At 57.6% G+C, this 14,374-nt stretch overlaps 1 protein-coding gene across 37 annotated transcripts in view; it reads right to left on the reverse strand.

The window, feature by feature from the left end:
* The window catches only part of NCOR2 (nuclear receptor corepressor 2), a 240,969-nt gene that overhangs the window by 23,077 nt on the left and 203,518 nt on the right, over positions 1-14,374 (reverse strand). For 35 of the 37 annotated variants that reach the window (XM_055239207.2, XM_055239216.2, XM_055239213.2 and 32 more), the window contains 8 exons: positions 9,575-9,739; positions 8,371-8,510; positions 7,773-7,875; positions 7,414-7,518; positions 7,029-7,132; positions 3,520-3,670; positions 1,261-1,401; positions 912-998 (listed from right to left, as the gene is read on the reverse strand). In XM_055239207.2, the coding sequence (XP_055095182.1) occupies positions 912-998; positions 1,261-1,401; positions 3,520-3,670; positions 7,029-7,132; positions 7,414-7,518; positions 7,773-7,875; positions 8,371-8,510; positions 9,575-9,739 (996 nt within the window). The remainder of the gene's footprint in view (positions 1-911; positions 999-1,260; positions 1,402-3,519; positions 3,671-7,028; positions 7,133-7,413; positions 7,519-7,772; positions 7,876-8,370; positions 8,511-9,574; positions 9,740-14,374) is intronic. The other 2 variants (XM_063614584.1, XM_055239209.2) reach the window with 1 other exon arrangement.

Below are 14,374 nucleotides of genomic sequence, written 5' to 3' on the forward strand. Positions count from 1 at the left end.
GCCTCCACACCGGTGGGTTCTGGAGCTAGTCTGCCTGAGTTCAAATCCCACTTGCTGTGTGACCTTGACCAGGTAATCTGACCTCTCTGGGCCTCGGCTTCTTCGTACACAAAACGAGAATATTAACTGAACCACCTCAGCAAGTCATGAACACTATGAAATCATGAAGCGAAAACCACAGGCTGGGTGCAGTAGCTCACGCCTGTAATCCCAACACTTTAGGGGGCTGTGGCAGGCAGATAGCTTGAGCTCAGAAGTTCGAGACCAGCCTGGGCAACATGGCGAAACCCCATCTCTACAAAAATACAAAAATTAGCTGGATGTGGTGGTGTGAATCTGTGGTCCCAGCTACTCAGGAGGCTGAAGTGGGAGGATTGTTTAAGCCTGAAAGGCAGAGGCTGCAGTGAGCTGAGATCGTGCCACTGCACTCCAGCCTGGGCAACAGAGTGAGACCCTGTCTCAAACAAGAACAACAACAAAATAAAAATAAAAAAATAAAAACGACAGAGCTGCCAAGTTCACAGTAGCTGACTGTGCCATGGACCAGCCGTGAGAACCTGAAAGAGTTCTCAGAGCTCTCCAAGCCTCTCTCAATCGCATGTGCCTCACCAGGATGTTCTGTAAAACGATATGCAGGCGGCACCTGGGTTAGTGCCAAGCACAGGGCAGTTGCTGTGTGACACCTAAAAGCAGAGGGGTGATCGGTGGTATTTTGCTTTTCATTTTTGTTTTCAAATAAGAGACACCCTTGCTCCGTAGCTCATGTACTGATCATGTACGTGTGTGCTGCAGGCCTTTCTGCATACCTGTCCTGAGTTCCCACCACACTCTGGCTGTGTCTTTCCCCTCCCGCGCCCTACTTGATTGTACACCTGTTGGGGGCACCCAGGCAGCAGGGAACGGGGCGGTACCTTGTGTGATGGACCCGCGGATGTGGTGCTGCTCTTTGAGGTGGTGGGGGCTGTGTCGCTCTGGCGGGATGGCACGGCCCATGAGACCTGGGTGGGAGAGGGTAAGGCCATCATTCCGTGGGTCCCTGAGCCGGCACTGGGCAGTGACAGGGGTCAGTGTCTACAGCCACCAGTGGTCGTCCCCGTGATGATGGTGGAGTAGGACCCAGCACTTGAAGGTCCCTGCGCTACTTCCAGATGGAGCCTCAGAAAGCCCAGCCTCAGTTTCCCCATCTGTAAAATGGGGTCAGCCATCCCCCCACCACCCACCAGGGGGCACCGAGAGATGAAGTCTCCTCCCTGCTATCACCTTCGATGCTGGCTGAGGAGATGGCTCTGCCCACGCGGCCCTCCATCATGTCATAGGTGCGCTTGGGGGCAGCCGTCTCATGGGGGGGTCCTGAGCTGCTTCGGCCGTCCTCCTTGGAGCACTGGGTCACAGACATGCCACCTGGAAACCACGAAGCACTCGGTGAGGAGCTGGGCACGGGGTGACAGCGTGCACGGGCCCAGGACCGCGGTGGACAGGCAGGACAGGCAAGACAGGCAGAGCCGGTAGGCAGGAGCCAGCTGGCCTTGTCACAAGGCCTCACAGCCGAGGCCTCCAGAGGGAGCCCGAAGCCTGTAGTCCCCGGGGGCCTGCCAGCAGGACCCAGGAGCTTTTCCAGGGGGTTGCACAGTGGGAGAAGCAGGGCACGCTGCCTGCACCCCGTACCCTAGCCCTCTAGGGTGCTCTGTCTGGAAGCAAGGGTGTGCCTGCGACCACATGAGCATGTGAGTCTGTGTCCACACACACAGGTGCCGACATGGGGCATGAACATGTGCACACACATGCACGTGAGCAAAAACGCATCAGCAGTGTGGACGTGCGGGCAGGCAGGAGCACGCGTGTGCACTGGCACAGGTCTTGTGTGTGCAGGAGTGGATGTGGGCACATGCACATGATCCTGGCTGCTGAGAACTAAGTGGGTCCATGTACACACATGTACCAGGTGCAGGCAGTACACGGCTTTGTATGTGTACACATGTCACACCCAGAAACCTGTGTCGATGTGCATGTGAGTGTCCGACCACAAGTCTGCGTGTGCACGGAGAGGTGTGTATTGCAGGCAGTGGTGAGGGAGTCTCCGTGGCAGGGGTGGCCTCACGAGGCCAAAGGAGCCCAGATGGGCCCGGCTCACTGCTTCCCGGACAGGCAGAGGGTTGAACAGACGGAGGTGGCCCCCGAAGGTAAAGGCTTGGCTTTGCCCATCTAGCCAGGGCTCTCCTTTCAGGGCAGCTGAGTCCAGAGCTATCAGAAACGAGCCCCGCGGGCCTCCACCCCACCCCTCAGAGGGAATGACCAACTGACAGGTTCTCGGGCTTTTCAACCATTGCTTCGTGTGGCCCGCGGCCCAGGAGCTACTCCAGGGGTTGCCAACAGGAGGGTACTGGGTTGCTGTCCAGAAAACGTTCCAAATTAATTGCCAATGTTTAAACATTGGGAGATTTCAGATAAAAACGGAGAGATGAGAAGCCTGGCTGACCGGTGGCCGCAGGGGAGTGGACGGCGTGGGCAGGCACCACAGTCCTCCCCACTCCCTAGTGTCTCACACCTGCCACTGCCCGCACTGCCTACCTGGCCCAGGGAGCAGACGAGAGTTTGAAGGACCCGACTGAAACCCATGATGAAGACGACACACTCAAGGCCTATAAAGGCTCAGGCACTGGTCTGGGGTCCCAAGGTGGGACTCTACCCAGTGACCTCTCAAGACAAGCCCTTGACTAACCCCGCCACCAGCCCTTCCCAGGCTTCCCGCCACCCCCAGGGCACTCAGTCCAGGGGCACCAGGGCATGAGCTGGCACCCAAGACACAGCTGCAGGCCTGTCTCCAAGGCTCTCTCCGTGGCAGCAGGGAGCGCATATGTTCCTAAGCCACAAGGTGCCACCTCCACTTCCCAGGCCTGGGGAGGGGGCCGCGGGCACAGGCGGAGGCGGATGGAGGAGAGGCAATTCCGGGCCTTGCAGCTGCAGTGCTGAGAGAGGCGCCCATTAGCAGCTTTCATCTGCACACCCCTGGGTGCCCTAGGCTGCCAGGAAATTCTCTTTCCCGGCACTCGACTCCCTTAACTCCTTCCTGGCAGGGTCTCCTGGTTCTGGAACCCAGTGCCTAGAGAGGGAGAGGATGGGGGCTCTGCAGCAAGAGCCTGGAACACAGTGGGACGAGGGGCACTCTGGCCATGGCCTCTTTCATGGCCAATGAGAGAGTGCGTGGTTTGTCAGTACGGTGCTGGAGGCCTGGCGGCGTGAGCTCGGGCTTCTGTTCCGGGCCTCAGTTTCCCTCCTATGCTTCTAAAAAGGTTGGCCACAAGTTTGTTTCCTAAATTGTAAAGAACTGGGCGGAGGTGGGAGGCAGCTAAGGCCAGCGCTTCCCTGCTGCTGGCTTGCATACCTGCAGGGATGGGGAAGTCACCACCTATCAGATTGTGCTTTCTGATGTCAACCCAGCCCTGCCTCCCTGTGAAGCTACCTCAGTGGGCCAACACACTCCTCCCCTGGTCCTGCGCCTCCTCTCCTCCTGCGACTCACCCTCATAGGACAAGACGTGGCCCTTCTTGCCTTCGTAGATGACGTGGCCCTTGGGCAGGCTGTCCTCCCGGCCGCGGTCCAAGCGACTCGGGCTGTCCTCGCCGATGATCCTGGTGATGGTGCCCTTGTACAGGACGTCAGCTGGCGTGCCCTGCAGGTGCAGAGGGGTGAGCGCCCAGAAGGCTGCAGCCCAGGACCCCTCTCAACTCAAACGCAGGCAAAGACGTGCTTACAAGCTCATGTGCCCACCGATGCACACGCGTGTCCATACACACTGTCTCAAATGGGTAAGAGCTTGCATGGAACAAAACCCTAAGAGGAACCTGAAGAATGAAGATCCCTTGTCAAGTGCTTCCCATGAGTGGACACTGTTCTGGGTGCTCTCTATGGATTTGCTCATTTAATCCTCAAAACAACCCTAAGACAACCCTATTGATTATGCCTGTTTCAGATGGGGAAACCGAGGCACAGGGAGGCACAGTGACTTTACCCGGGGTCACCTGGCTAATGAGGGGCAGGCGGGGACTTGAACCCAGGCATTCTGGTCCTGGAGTCTGTGTCCCCACCACTGCGTGGGGTTTACTTCTCAGAGCCTTGACATTCAGTTACCGAAAACGGTAACTGGCGGGACGCTGGGGTTTCTGCTCCTGTGCTGTGCCCGTGACCACGTCATACACTTTGGTTTCCTAAAACCAGGACAAGGACTCACGTCAGGGCAGGACACCAGAAATTTTAGTTCTAACCCAGGTTTTCCACCTCAGCCCTCCTAACAGCCGGAGCTGGACCCTTCTTTGCTGTGGGGCTGTCCTGTGCACTGAGGGCTGTTAGACAGCATCCCTGGCCTCAAAGCACTAGATGCCAATAGTACATGCCTCCCCAGTGTGTCCCTCACCAAGTCAGGACAATCGAAAATGTCCCTAGAGAGTTGAAGGCAACATTTCCCCCAACTGAGAACCACTGCCATATAGGGAATGAGCTCCCCGTTGGAGGATGTGTTCAAGCAGAGAGGAGATGGCCACGTGGGGCAGCATCCCGCCTTGGGTGACTTTCAAGAACACAAGCATCAGAGTAGAATGTGACTTTGCAGTCAGAACGTTGGGTGTCAAACAGCAACTTTACTACCAAGTTGCTGTGGGACCTCCTTTCTGAGCCTCAGTTTGCACATCCACAAAATGGAGACGTTCTGCATTGACGATTCTCCAAGGCATCTGGCACGGACAAGGGGTCCCTAAATCTCAATATCCCTCTTCTCTTTCTAGGATTCCGGGAGCAGATTCAACGGCAGGGGTTCTATTATGTCCCAAGACCTTGACCAGTGAGCTCTGAGTCTCTGGCTGGACTCGCTCGGCTGGGGACATCCCCTGGGGCAGCACCTGGTACCCCGGGGTGTTCATCGCAGATCCTGGTCTTTGTGGAGGGCAACAGCAAGATGCCCTGAATTCCGATGAGCTCCCCACGAACTTCTCAAAGCAAATACTCTGAGCGGCATCTCCCTTCTGTGCTTTAAGACACCTGTGCACTAACAGTGTGGCACAATAGGTGCTAAGTCAGGTGACAGCTCGGGGCAGCCACCTCTCCCATCAGGAAAGCATAGGATTCCTGCAGCATCCTGGCAGGAAAAGCCCCCCAAGAGGCAGCTAATACAAGTGCACCCCTTTCTGTATCCAGCCCTAACATCAGATGGTCCATGTCAGAACTGGGTTTGTACTGCAGAAATCAGTGGCTTACTGAATATCACAATAAATGATTTAAAAAGGGGGGGGCTCTCCATAGTGAAACTGAGGCATCTGATTTTTTTTTTGAGAAGGGGTCTTGCTGTATTGCCCAGGCTGGAGTGTAGAGCACCATCATAGCTCACTGCAGCCTCAAACTCCTGGGCTCAAGTGATCTTCCTGCCTCCCAGTCCTGAGTAGCTGAGACTACAGGTATGTGCCACCATGCTCAGCCAATTTTTAAATTTTCAGTAGAGACAGGCCTCTTTTTGTCCAGGCTGGTCTCAAACTCCTGGGCTCAAGCTATCCTCCCACCTTGGCCTCCCAAAATGCTGGGTTGACAGGCAAGAGCCACCGTGCCCAGCTTGATGTTTTTGAGCTATAGTATTTTAGAGGTGCCATCTTCAGGGACATGGACAGAGAACAGAAATCCAGCCAGTGGAATTCTGTTCATCTCGGGTGAATACACTGGACAGACTCCCATTAACAGGGAAGCTTCTGTTTGCATAACGTCTGCTTCCAGGAGATGAGCCTGTAGCCTCTTGCTCTTGGCCCCAATGAACTCTACTCCCAAGATGGGCAGGAAGTCCCTGGAAGATCAGGCGGCTGGGACTTCCTTGAGCCTCCCTCGCCAGCTGTGAACCACGTGGTCCCTGCCTGTGGCACCTACTCGGTTAATGAACGGCTCTGTGTGTGTGGGCCACACGCTGACTTCCTCACTATCTGGTAGTGAGACTGCAGGGAAGTTTGACCTTTGCCTGTCTCACATGTTTTGGCAGCTGGCTCTCTGCCAAAAGCAATCAAAGAGATGTGTGTCACTGGGAGGTTCGAGGAAGGGTGCGGGTCATAGCCACTCAGGAACCCAGAGCAGGTGGATGCCTGGGAACTTCAAAGGTCCCTACGACTTCAGGAGAATGACTCTCCCAGGAATACTGTTAGCAAAGGGGAAACGGAGTCAGGGCAGGCCGCTGCCTGTCTGAGTAGGTGGTGGAGCTGCCACCTGAGGGCCCTCAGCCTGACTTCTGTCCAAAGCGCTTGCCCTTCCCACTCAGCACAGCTGCCTTTGAAAGCTCAGATTTTTAAAACCTACAGATTTCAGAGAAGGGCAAAGTGTAAATGGCTCCTCTGTGGTGGGATTTGACGCTGCCTGAGTCAAAAACACCTCCCTGTGGACCATCCTGTTGCCCGAAGCTCTACTGTTAGAACATGCATGCACGTGTGCACGTGTGTGGACCCACGCTCTGTCACTGTGTTTGAGAGCCAGACACACGTGGCACAAGACCCTGGGTCCATAACTCATCAGCTGCAAGGTTGGGGCACCAGTCCTGGCACAATTCAGGAACCCTCTCACACTCTGTCTTTGCACGTGCTGTTCCCCGAGCCTGGGATGGTGTTCCCTGAGATTCCCGCATGGCTTTGCACCCTCAATTTCTTCTGGCCACAGCTGACATGTCACCTTCCTTCCCTGTCTAAGCAACGCCCCTGGCCAGGCATTCTCAGCCGTGGCATGCTCACATTCTGCCTGCCTGCCCAGTTTTCACCAGCCTAGTTATTTACCCTGGTCTGTTTCCTTCCACCACATGGCAGCTCCCTGAAGGCAGAGTTTTGAGCTGTGCTTGGCAATCCCAGTGCCTGACTCCATGCAGACTAGATGAAAGTTCATGGAGTGAACTGCTGTCCCCCCGTCATCGCCCCATCAGCTGAGGCTAATGGTTTGGTGACAACAAGGGGTTATAAGATGGGCTGGCCCCGTGCTGGTCCCAACCCGTCCTTCATGCCGCACCCCAGGACACCTACGTGGGTGATGGAGCCGCGGTATGTGATGGCGCTGTCCGAGGGCACCCGTGTGCTAGGAATGCCTTTGGTGATGCTTCCGCCCGGAACTGAGCCCAGAGCTGTCCCTGGAAGACACAAGATATGGGGCTGAGGGGGTGTCTGTGGCCCTTCCTTCCTCAGGCCCCGGTCCTGAGAGCCACCCTGACTGAGCGACCCACAAGTTGTGCTAGTTGTTTCAACGCAGAGGGAGTCCCCCTACCCCTAAATGGTGAGGGAGATGGCTGTGAAGAGGGGCCCCCAGACCCTCTGGGAGATGCCGCTTCCCAGCAGGTTTTGAATAAAGGGCCCCTTGGGCACCTGAGGAACAGGGGCAGACACTGGGGGCCCAGGGCAGAAGGGCCCTCACCTCTCAGCACGGATGCCTCCTGGGCCGTGGGCACCCCCAGGCTCTCCGGTGGCCCAGCCTGGCCCCGTGGGGACAGCTGCTCCTGCTTCACTCCGCTGAAGGGCGCTGAGGACCAGTAAGAGGAGCGAGTCACGTGCTGTCGGAGAAGGGTCCCGGGAGGCTTGTCCCCACCCAACCTGAGCCAAGGGCTGGGAAGCGCTGCCCCTCCCCACCATGTTCCAGCCAGGGTTGCTGCGTGGGGACCTCCCAGCTGCTACCTGGATTTCTGTGGGCCAAGATACCCCTTCCTCCCCCGCCCCACCCACAGGACAGCCAGAGCCCAGCCTGAGCCACCCAGATGGATGGGCCAGGAGCCTTACCCAGCTTTTTGGGGTCCATGGGCAGGGGCAGCCCCATGGTGACGGGGCCCACCGGGGCCTTGGCATGCTCTGAGTACGGGACGTGGAGCTGGACCGACATTCCCTGCAGGGGTGGAGTTGCGGGGTCATGGGGGCACCCTGGTCCCTCCCCAACAGTCCAGAGTGCCTGACGCTCCTGTTCACAAAGCCCACGGGTGGCTCAGAGGCCAGGGCTGCTGTCCAGCTGTGTGACGGCAGACAAGTCACTGCTGCTCCCAAGCCTCGGCCCCCTCACCTGTGAAGGGGCCATGCCCTCTGAGCCCCTTGCATTTGCCCTTCCATTTCGCAGTGGGGGAAACAGGAGGTTCAGTAACTTGCCTGAGGCCACACAGCCTGGTTTCTGAGCCGTGCCCTTGACTGCAATACAGAGTGACCCCCCAGGGACGAGGCCCTGAGTGCCTGGGGCAGGACCCAGCCAGCTCAGATCCCAGATGCCTGAGTGGAGATGACCCAGGCCCCCGAGAGCCTGCCCCCCCGCCCCCAGACTTCACTGGTCCCATTGCCCCCACTTTACAGATAAGAAGACCAAGCCCCCAAGAAAGGAAGGGCTACCACTCACCTGGGAGATGGCACCTATTTGCCTCTCAAGGACGCTGGGGTGCTTGGCAGAGGAGATGAGGGGAGGCGGGTTGGAGATGGTGGGCGGGCGCGGCAGGACGGGCCGGGCAGTGTCATGGAGGCCCAGGGGCAGCGGGTGACCTGTGGAGCACATGTCCATCAACTGTGGGGCCCAGGAGCTGCCACTTCCCTGCTGGACACACGCCCCAGGCTGCACCCCACCTCTTCCTTGTCCTGGCCAGGAAGTGCCCATCCACCCGCGCCCCTCTATTGCCCTGCCCGGCTCTGTCCTCATTAGTGACCCGGGTCCTAGGTGCATACACCACTATCCTGGGGAAGCCTCCCACCTCACCCGCTGCCCAGGCCCTGATCCAACCACCCTCAACTCTCACCTGGATCCCCTGTCTCCCCATCTCCACTGTAGCCCCCAGTAGCCCCTTCCCCTTATAGGAACCAAAAGGACCTTTTTGGAAAAGTCTACTGGTGCACACCCTCCCCGTGCTGTGTGCCCTCGATGGCTCCCACTGCCCTCAGGAGAAAGTCTTAGCCCCCGACTTGGCCTTCAGGCTCGCCTGACCTGGCCCCTGGGTCTCCCCAGCTCACTGGGCACCAAGCTTCGGCAGTGGTGGCCAGATTCAGTTTCTCAAGCTTTGCCTGCTCTCTCTTGCCTCTGGGCTTTTGCACATGCTGTTCCGTCTGCCTGGCATGACTTTCCCTGTTCTTCTGGCTCCCTTGGCCCACGCATCCCTCGGCACCAGCCTTTACCAACAGCAGTCTGTACCAGCCCCCGGCTGTGCTGCTTTACAGCTGGCGAGGCCCAGCAGGACTGCAGGACCTAGAACAGGGCTGAAATGCAGCCTCACAGAGTCTGTGAACCAAGGTAGCGCCTCTGCTCCCTCCCCAGGCTCTTCTGCCATCTGCCCATTCTCTAGCTCTAAGCCGTCAATGGAAAACATAGCTCCCACTCCAAGCCTGCCCCTCGCCAACTCAAGCACCTGCTGTGGCTCCCTCTTGCCAGTGGCTTCAATCTCAATCCTGGGGCAGCTTTCTTAAAAGATCTCCCCCTTTCCCTCCACTGACCAGGCTGTCCTTCCAGCTGGGTCCCAGGAGGCTTTAAGATGCTTCTGTGTGCAGCTCTGAGCCAGTGCAAACAGCGATTGTGCACTGGCTGAAGGAGACGCCCAAGCTCGGGCAGAGCTACTTACCAGGTGGAGCGTAGGAGAAGGCTGAGGCGTCCGGGGCATGCGGGGAGGCCTTGATCACCTCACGGGGGGGCACGGGGAAGGGCAGGCCGGAAGTCCAGCAAGGGGGCTCCCCAGGCAGCTTCTGGGCCTCAGCTGCGAAGGCTGGGAAGAACACAGGCTTCTCTGCTGAGGGCAGGAGGTGGGGCAGTCAGACCTCGGAAGCCCTGGCTGACCCCACTCAAACGGCCTTCCTGCACCCACAGTAGTGGTGGCCTGTGACAGCCTGGGCTCCTCTGGGAAGCCCCCCAAGTCTGCCTGCCTGGGCGCTGCTCTGTAACCCCATGGTATTCTGCTCAGCAGGGGAGGGGGTCTCGAGGTCTGAGCTGGGGGCTCTCAGCTGCCCCTGAGGATGAGAACGGGACCCTCTGGCTTTGCAACCCCATAGGCACTCAACCAAGCCCAGCAAGCCAAGGTCCCTGGACAGGCCTCTAAGCCAGGAGGTGGCAAACGGTATCTCAAAGGGTCTGTTTGCCCCCTATTTTTTTTGAGACAGGGTCTCCCTCTGTCACTTAGGCTGGGGTACACTGGTGCTGTCACAGCTCACTGCAGCCTTGACCTCTGGGCTCAAGTGATTCTCCCACCTCAGCCTCTCAACGTAGCCGGGAATACAGGCGCCCACCACCACACCATGCCTGGCTAATTTGTTTTACTTTTGTAGAGATGGGGTCTTGCTATGCTGCCCCAGGCTGGTCTTGAATTCTTGGGCTCAACGGATCTTCCCACTTCAGCCTCCCAAGTAGCTGGGACTACAAGCATGTGTCACCACACCATGCTTGGCTAATTTATATTTTGTTTTTGTAGAGATGAGGTCTTGTTATGTGTGCCCAGGCTGGTCCTGAACTACTGGGCTCGAGAGATCCTCCCACCTTGGCCTCCAGAGTGCTGGAATTACAGGCGTGAGCCACCACGCCTGGCCCCACAATCTGACTTTGTAAATACGCTTTTACTGGAGCGTGGTCACATCTGTTCATTTATTTATTGTCTATGGCAGAGCTGAGTGCTTGCAACAGAGATTGTCTGGCCCACAAAGCCTAAAATGTTTACTTTCTAGCTCTTTGCAGGAAAAGCTTGCTGGCTCGTGCTCTACACAATGTTGAAGGAGGTAACTTGTGATGTGTGTGCGTGTGTGTATGTGCATGTGTGTGTGAGTGCATGGATGTGTGTATGTGCCTGTACACAATGTTGAAGGAGGTAACCTGTGATGTCTGTGCGTGTGTGTGTGCGTGTATGTGCATGTGTGTGTGAGTGCATGGATGTGTGTGTGTGCCTGTGTGTGTTGTGGCAGGCAGTGGGGGGTTATAAGCCCAGACCCTCCAGATAACAACCACAGCGTCAGCCTCAGTTTGCTGAGTGGTACTCAGCACAGGCACTGTGCTCAGCACCCCATGGCCTCCATGAGCTTCCTGTTAAGCTCATACAGAGACTGCTGCCAGACACATTTTACAGAGGGGAAACTGAGGTACAGACACACCAGTGGGCTTATCTGAGTTCACCAGCAAATACTTAGCTGAGTCAGGATCAGAAGCCCACAGAGCCAGTGCAAGCAGCAGTTGTGCGCTGGCTGGCTGAGCAGCCACGCTCAGGCAGAACTACTTACCAGGCGGAGCGTGGAAAGGGTAATACCGAGAGGTAACGCTCTCTTAGGCCTCCACGGCTGACATGAATCTAAGCATGTTCACTCATTTATTCTCACAGCACCCTACAAGGAACTGACTGATTATCCCCATTTCACAGACGGGAAAACAGAGGCCAAGAGGTTAAGCCACCTGGTCAAAGGCCCCAGCTAGCAAGTAGCAGATAGCAGATTCGAACCCATGCACTGGGGCTGCAGACCATGGCCTTAACCCGCCACGCGGCCTGCGGCAGAGAAGCGATGATGGGTCCTAGATTTCAGGCCTGGGGAGATCCTGTAAACTCAGCAGGGCCCAGGGGCTCAGGCCTGGCTTCATGGCATCTTCCTGCTGGCCTCTCGCCCTTTGCTGAAATCTGTCCTCAGCTCTGAACCTCTCCCTGAGGACCAATCATATGGGGAGATAACTGGCCAAGAAGTTGAGCAGAGACACAACTTGGGAATGACGGAGCCCTCTGGGTTCTGGGACAGGAATGGCAGGCAGGTGTCATCTATCACGCTGCCTCCAGATGAACAAAGGAGGTTCTAGGGCCCATCAGGGTGTGACAGCGGAGGAGAGTGCTAAGATCAATTAATGATGCCTGCTGTGAGCAGAGCAGGTGGGCAAGGAGGCCTGTGTACCAAATCGCCCCCAATTCTCTCCTTGAAGACTGTTTCCCCTGGACTTGTGCCCTGGTGAGGTGGGCAGCCCACAGGAAGCAGGGGGGCACAGATGCAGAGGAATTCTCATTCTTAACCAGTTCCCAGTGGAGGCACCTGTACACGGCCTGCCTCAGATCTGGAGATCCTACAAACGCCCTGGACCTGGCCCCTCTGGCTACCCAGCCCTGTACGCCTCTGGTGCTTCTTCCAGCCCAGTTCCAGAGAGTTGGGAGGGAGAGGAGGGGAGCTGTTCGATGCTAGAAGGCAAGCTGGGGCTAGGCCAGGTTGGGCGGGCGGCCGAGAGCCTGGAGAGACAACCTGTTCCTCCAGCTGGGCCCAGGGGACCCCGAGGGACCTGCTTGGCTGAGCCACTCTGTGTGGGAGCCAGGGGCAGCATAGGCTGGCTTCCTGAGAGACCAGAGAGGTAGCGCTGGGTGTCAAGTTCATGTGTGTCCCTGTGGGAGCTGAGCTGCAAGCCAGGCTGTGCAAGAAAGGCATGCAGGGCCTGACGCCAGGTGCACCGTCCCCACAGGGAATAAGGCCAGGAAACAGCACAGGCCCTGGCCACACCAACGGGCTGAGTGCCAGCCGCAGGAACTGCTGGCCAGTGGCTCCCTTTCTCCCAGGACAGGGGCCTGCGACCTGGCTCAGCAGGACCTGGCTGGCGCCGTGCAGTTCCAGCCCTGATCAGATCTGACGCTGGCCAAAGCTGCTGGGGCCCCTGACATGGATACATAGCTCCTTCCCGGGCTGGCGCCCCAAACCAGCAACATCTCCCACAGCCACACCCTGGGCCGCACACTGTACCTTGGCCCCAGACAGCCCAGCCCTTGTCATGGGGCATCCCGATTCCAGTGAGACATCCCTGGCGTCATCCCCACACCGGGTTCAACGCCCCACTGGCTTTGCCTCCAAAACAAACTCCCGACGCGCCCTTCCTTCCACCTCCACAGCCACCTGTGCAGTTCAGGCAGCCTCTGTTGCCTGCCAAGAGCTGCGCTGTGACCTCCTGCTTCTGCCCTTGACTCAACAACGGCCAGAGAGAGCTTTCCAAGATATACATCAGATAACAAGTACCTCCTTCCCCTTCCACAACACACGCTCACTTCAAATCCCTCCAGCAGCCCCTGCCACACCTGAGACAAAATCCACTGCCCGCTGTGGCCTGAGAGGCCCTACACAATCCGGTCCCCACCTCCCTCACCATCCACCTGCCCATCCTTCCCCGGCCACAACCACCCCCGGCGACTCCTTACACACCCCGAGCGTGTTTCCACCCCAGGGCCTTTGCATGTGCTGTTCCCTCTGCCCGCAATGCCCACCCAGAGATCTCCCACGGCGGAGCTGCTCCCCACTCCACAGGGTCCTTCCGGAGCCGCCTCTTCACTCGACCCATTTCTCATGGTGGACGAACGACTCTAAAACCATCTTGCTTCGTTACGTGTTCCCTTGTTTAACATCCTCCTCACTCAAAAACACAGCAGCTCCCCAGAGCAGAGACTTCCTCTCCTCCCTACCTAATCCCTGCTCTGCCAGCATGGTGCTTGGGGCCTTGGGTTTTCAACAAATGTCCTGACCCAGCAGCCTCGGATGGACCCCGGAGGCAGAGGTTGCAGTGAGCGGAGATCGTGCCACCACTGCACTCCAACCTGGCGAGAGTGATACTCCGTCTCAAAAAAAAAAAAAAAAAAAGAGAAGGGGGATGTCACACCCAAGGCAGTGGGAAGGGGACAGCTGATGGTAGCTCCAGTCACCCGGGTTTGTCCCTGGGCTGTGCTGGTCAGAAGGTCAGCCTGGGGTCCTGCTGCCCTCAGACCTTTGGAGCAGCCTGCCAGCAAGCGCCGGGGCTAGCCGAGGGTGGGGAACCTCTGGGGAGGCAGCCCCCAACACCTGCAAGGCACAATAGCACCTGCTGCATGCCAGGCTGACCTGGAGAAGATGCCTCTTTGGGGACACAGGTTCAGAATTTCTTGGGCCTAGTGGGAAGTGGGGCAGAGATTGAAGATTCAGAGAACAAGCAACCACGTCCTCCTGTCTCCTGACCTTGAGCTTCACGTGATGACAGTGAGGTGTGCCTGGGGCAGTCCCTGTGACACAGCGGCTCGGGAGTCACCCCCCACCCTGGCTCCTGGTGAACCCAGTGACCCGGGCCTGGAGCAAGGTCAGGATGCCAGCTGGGGAGGGCAGCCCTTCCTGTCCAGGCCCCAGAGCTGCTGCCAGCCAGGTGCTGGGCCCCATCTGTGATTCCAGAAGCTCCTGCGTGGACTGATTCACACCGAATCAGAGGCTGGGCTGTAGACATGTTTTTGTGTATTCACGATGCTTTTGAAAATTTTGAGAAGTTGCCAGTGTTGAGAAACCAGGGGGATTTCACATAAGAAGATGGATTTCTGGCTTTGCTGGAAGAACCACCCCAGGCCTGATTTGCCACAGGGTACTCTTGGCCAAGGCCAATACGTGCCCACTTTAGAGAAAACAAGAGTTCTCCA

This window comes from Symphalangus syndactylus, chromosome 13 (assembly GCF_028878055.3).
Source record: "Symphalangus syndactylus isolate Jambi chromosome 13, NHGRI_mSymSyn1-v2.1_pri, whole genome shotgun sequence".
In the NCBI taxonomy this organism is placed as follows: Eukaryota; Metazoa; Chordata; class Mammalia; order Primates; family Hylobatidae; genus Symphalangus; species Symphalangus syndactylus.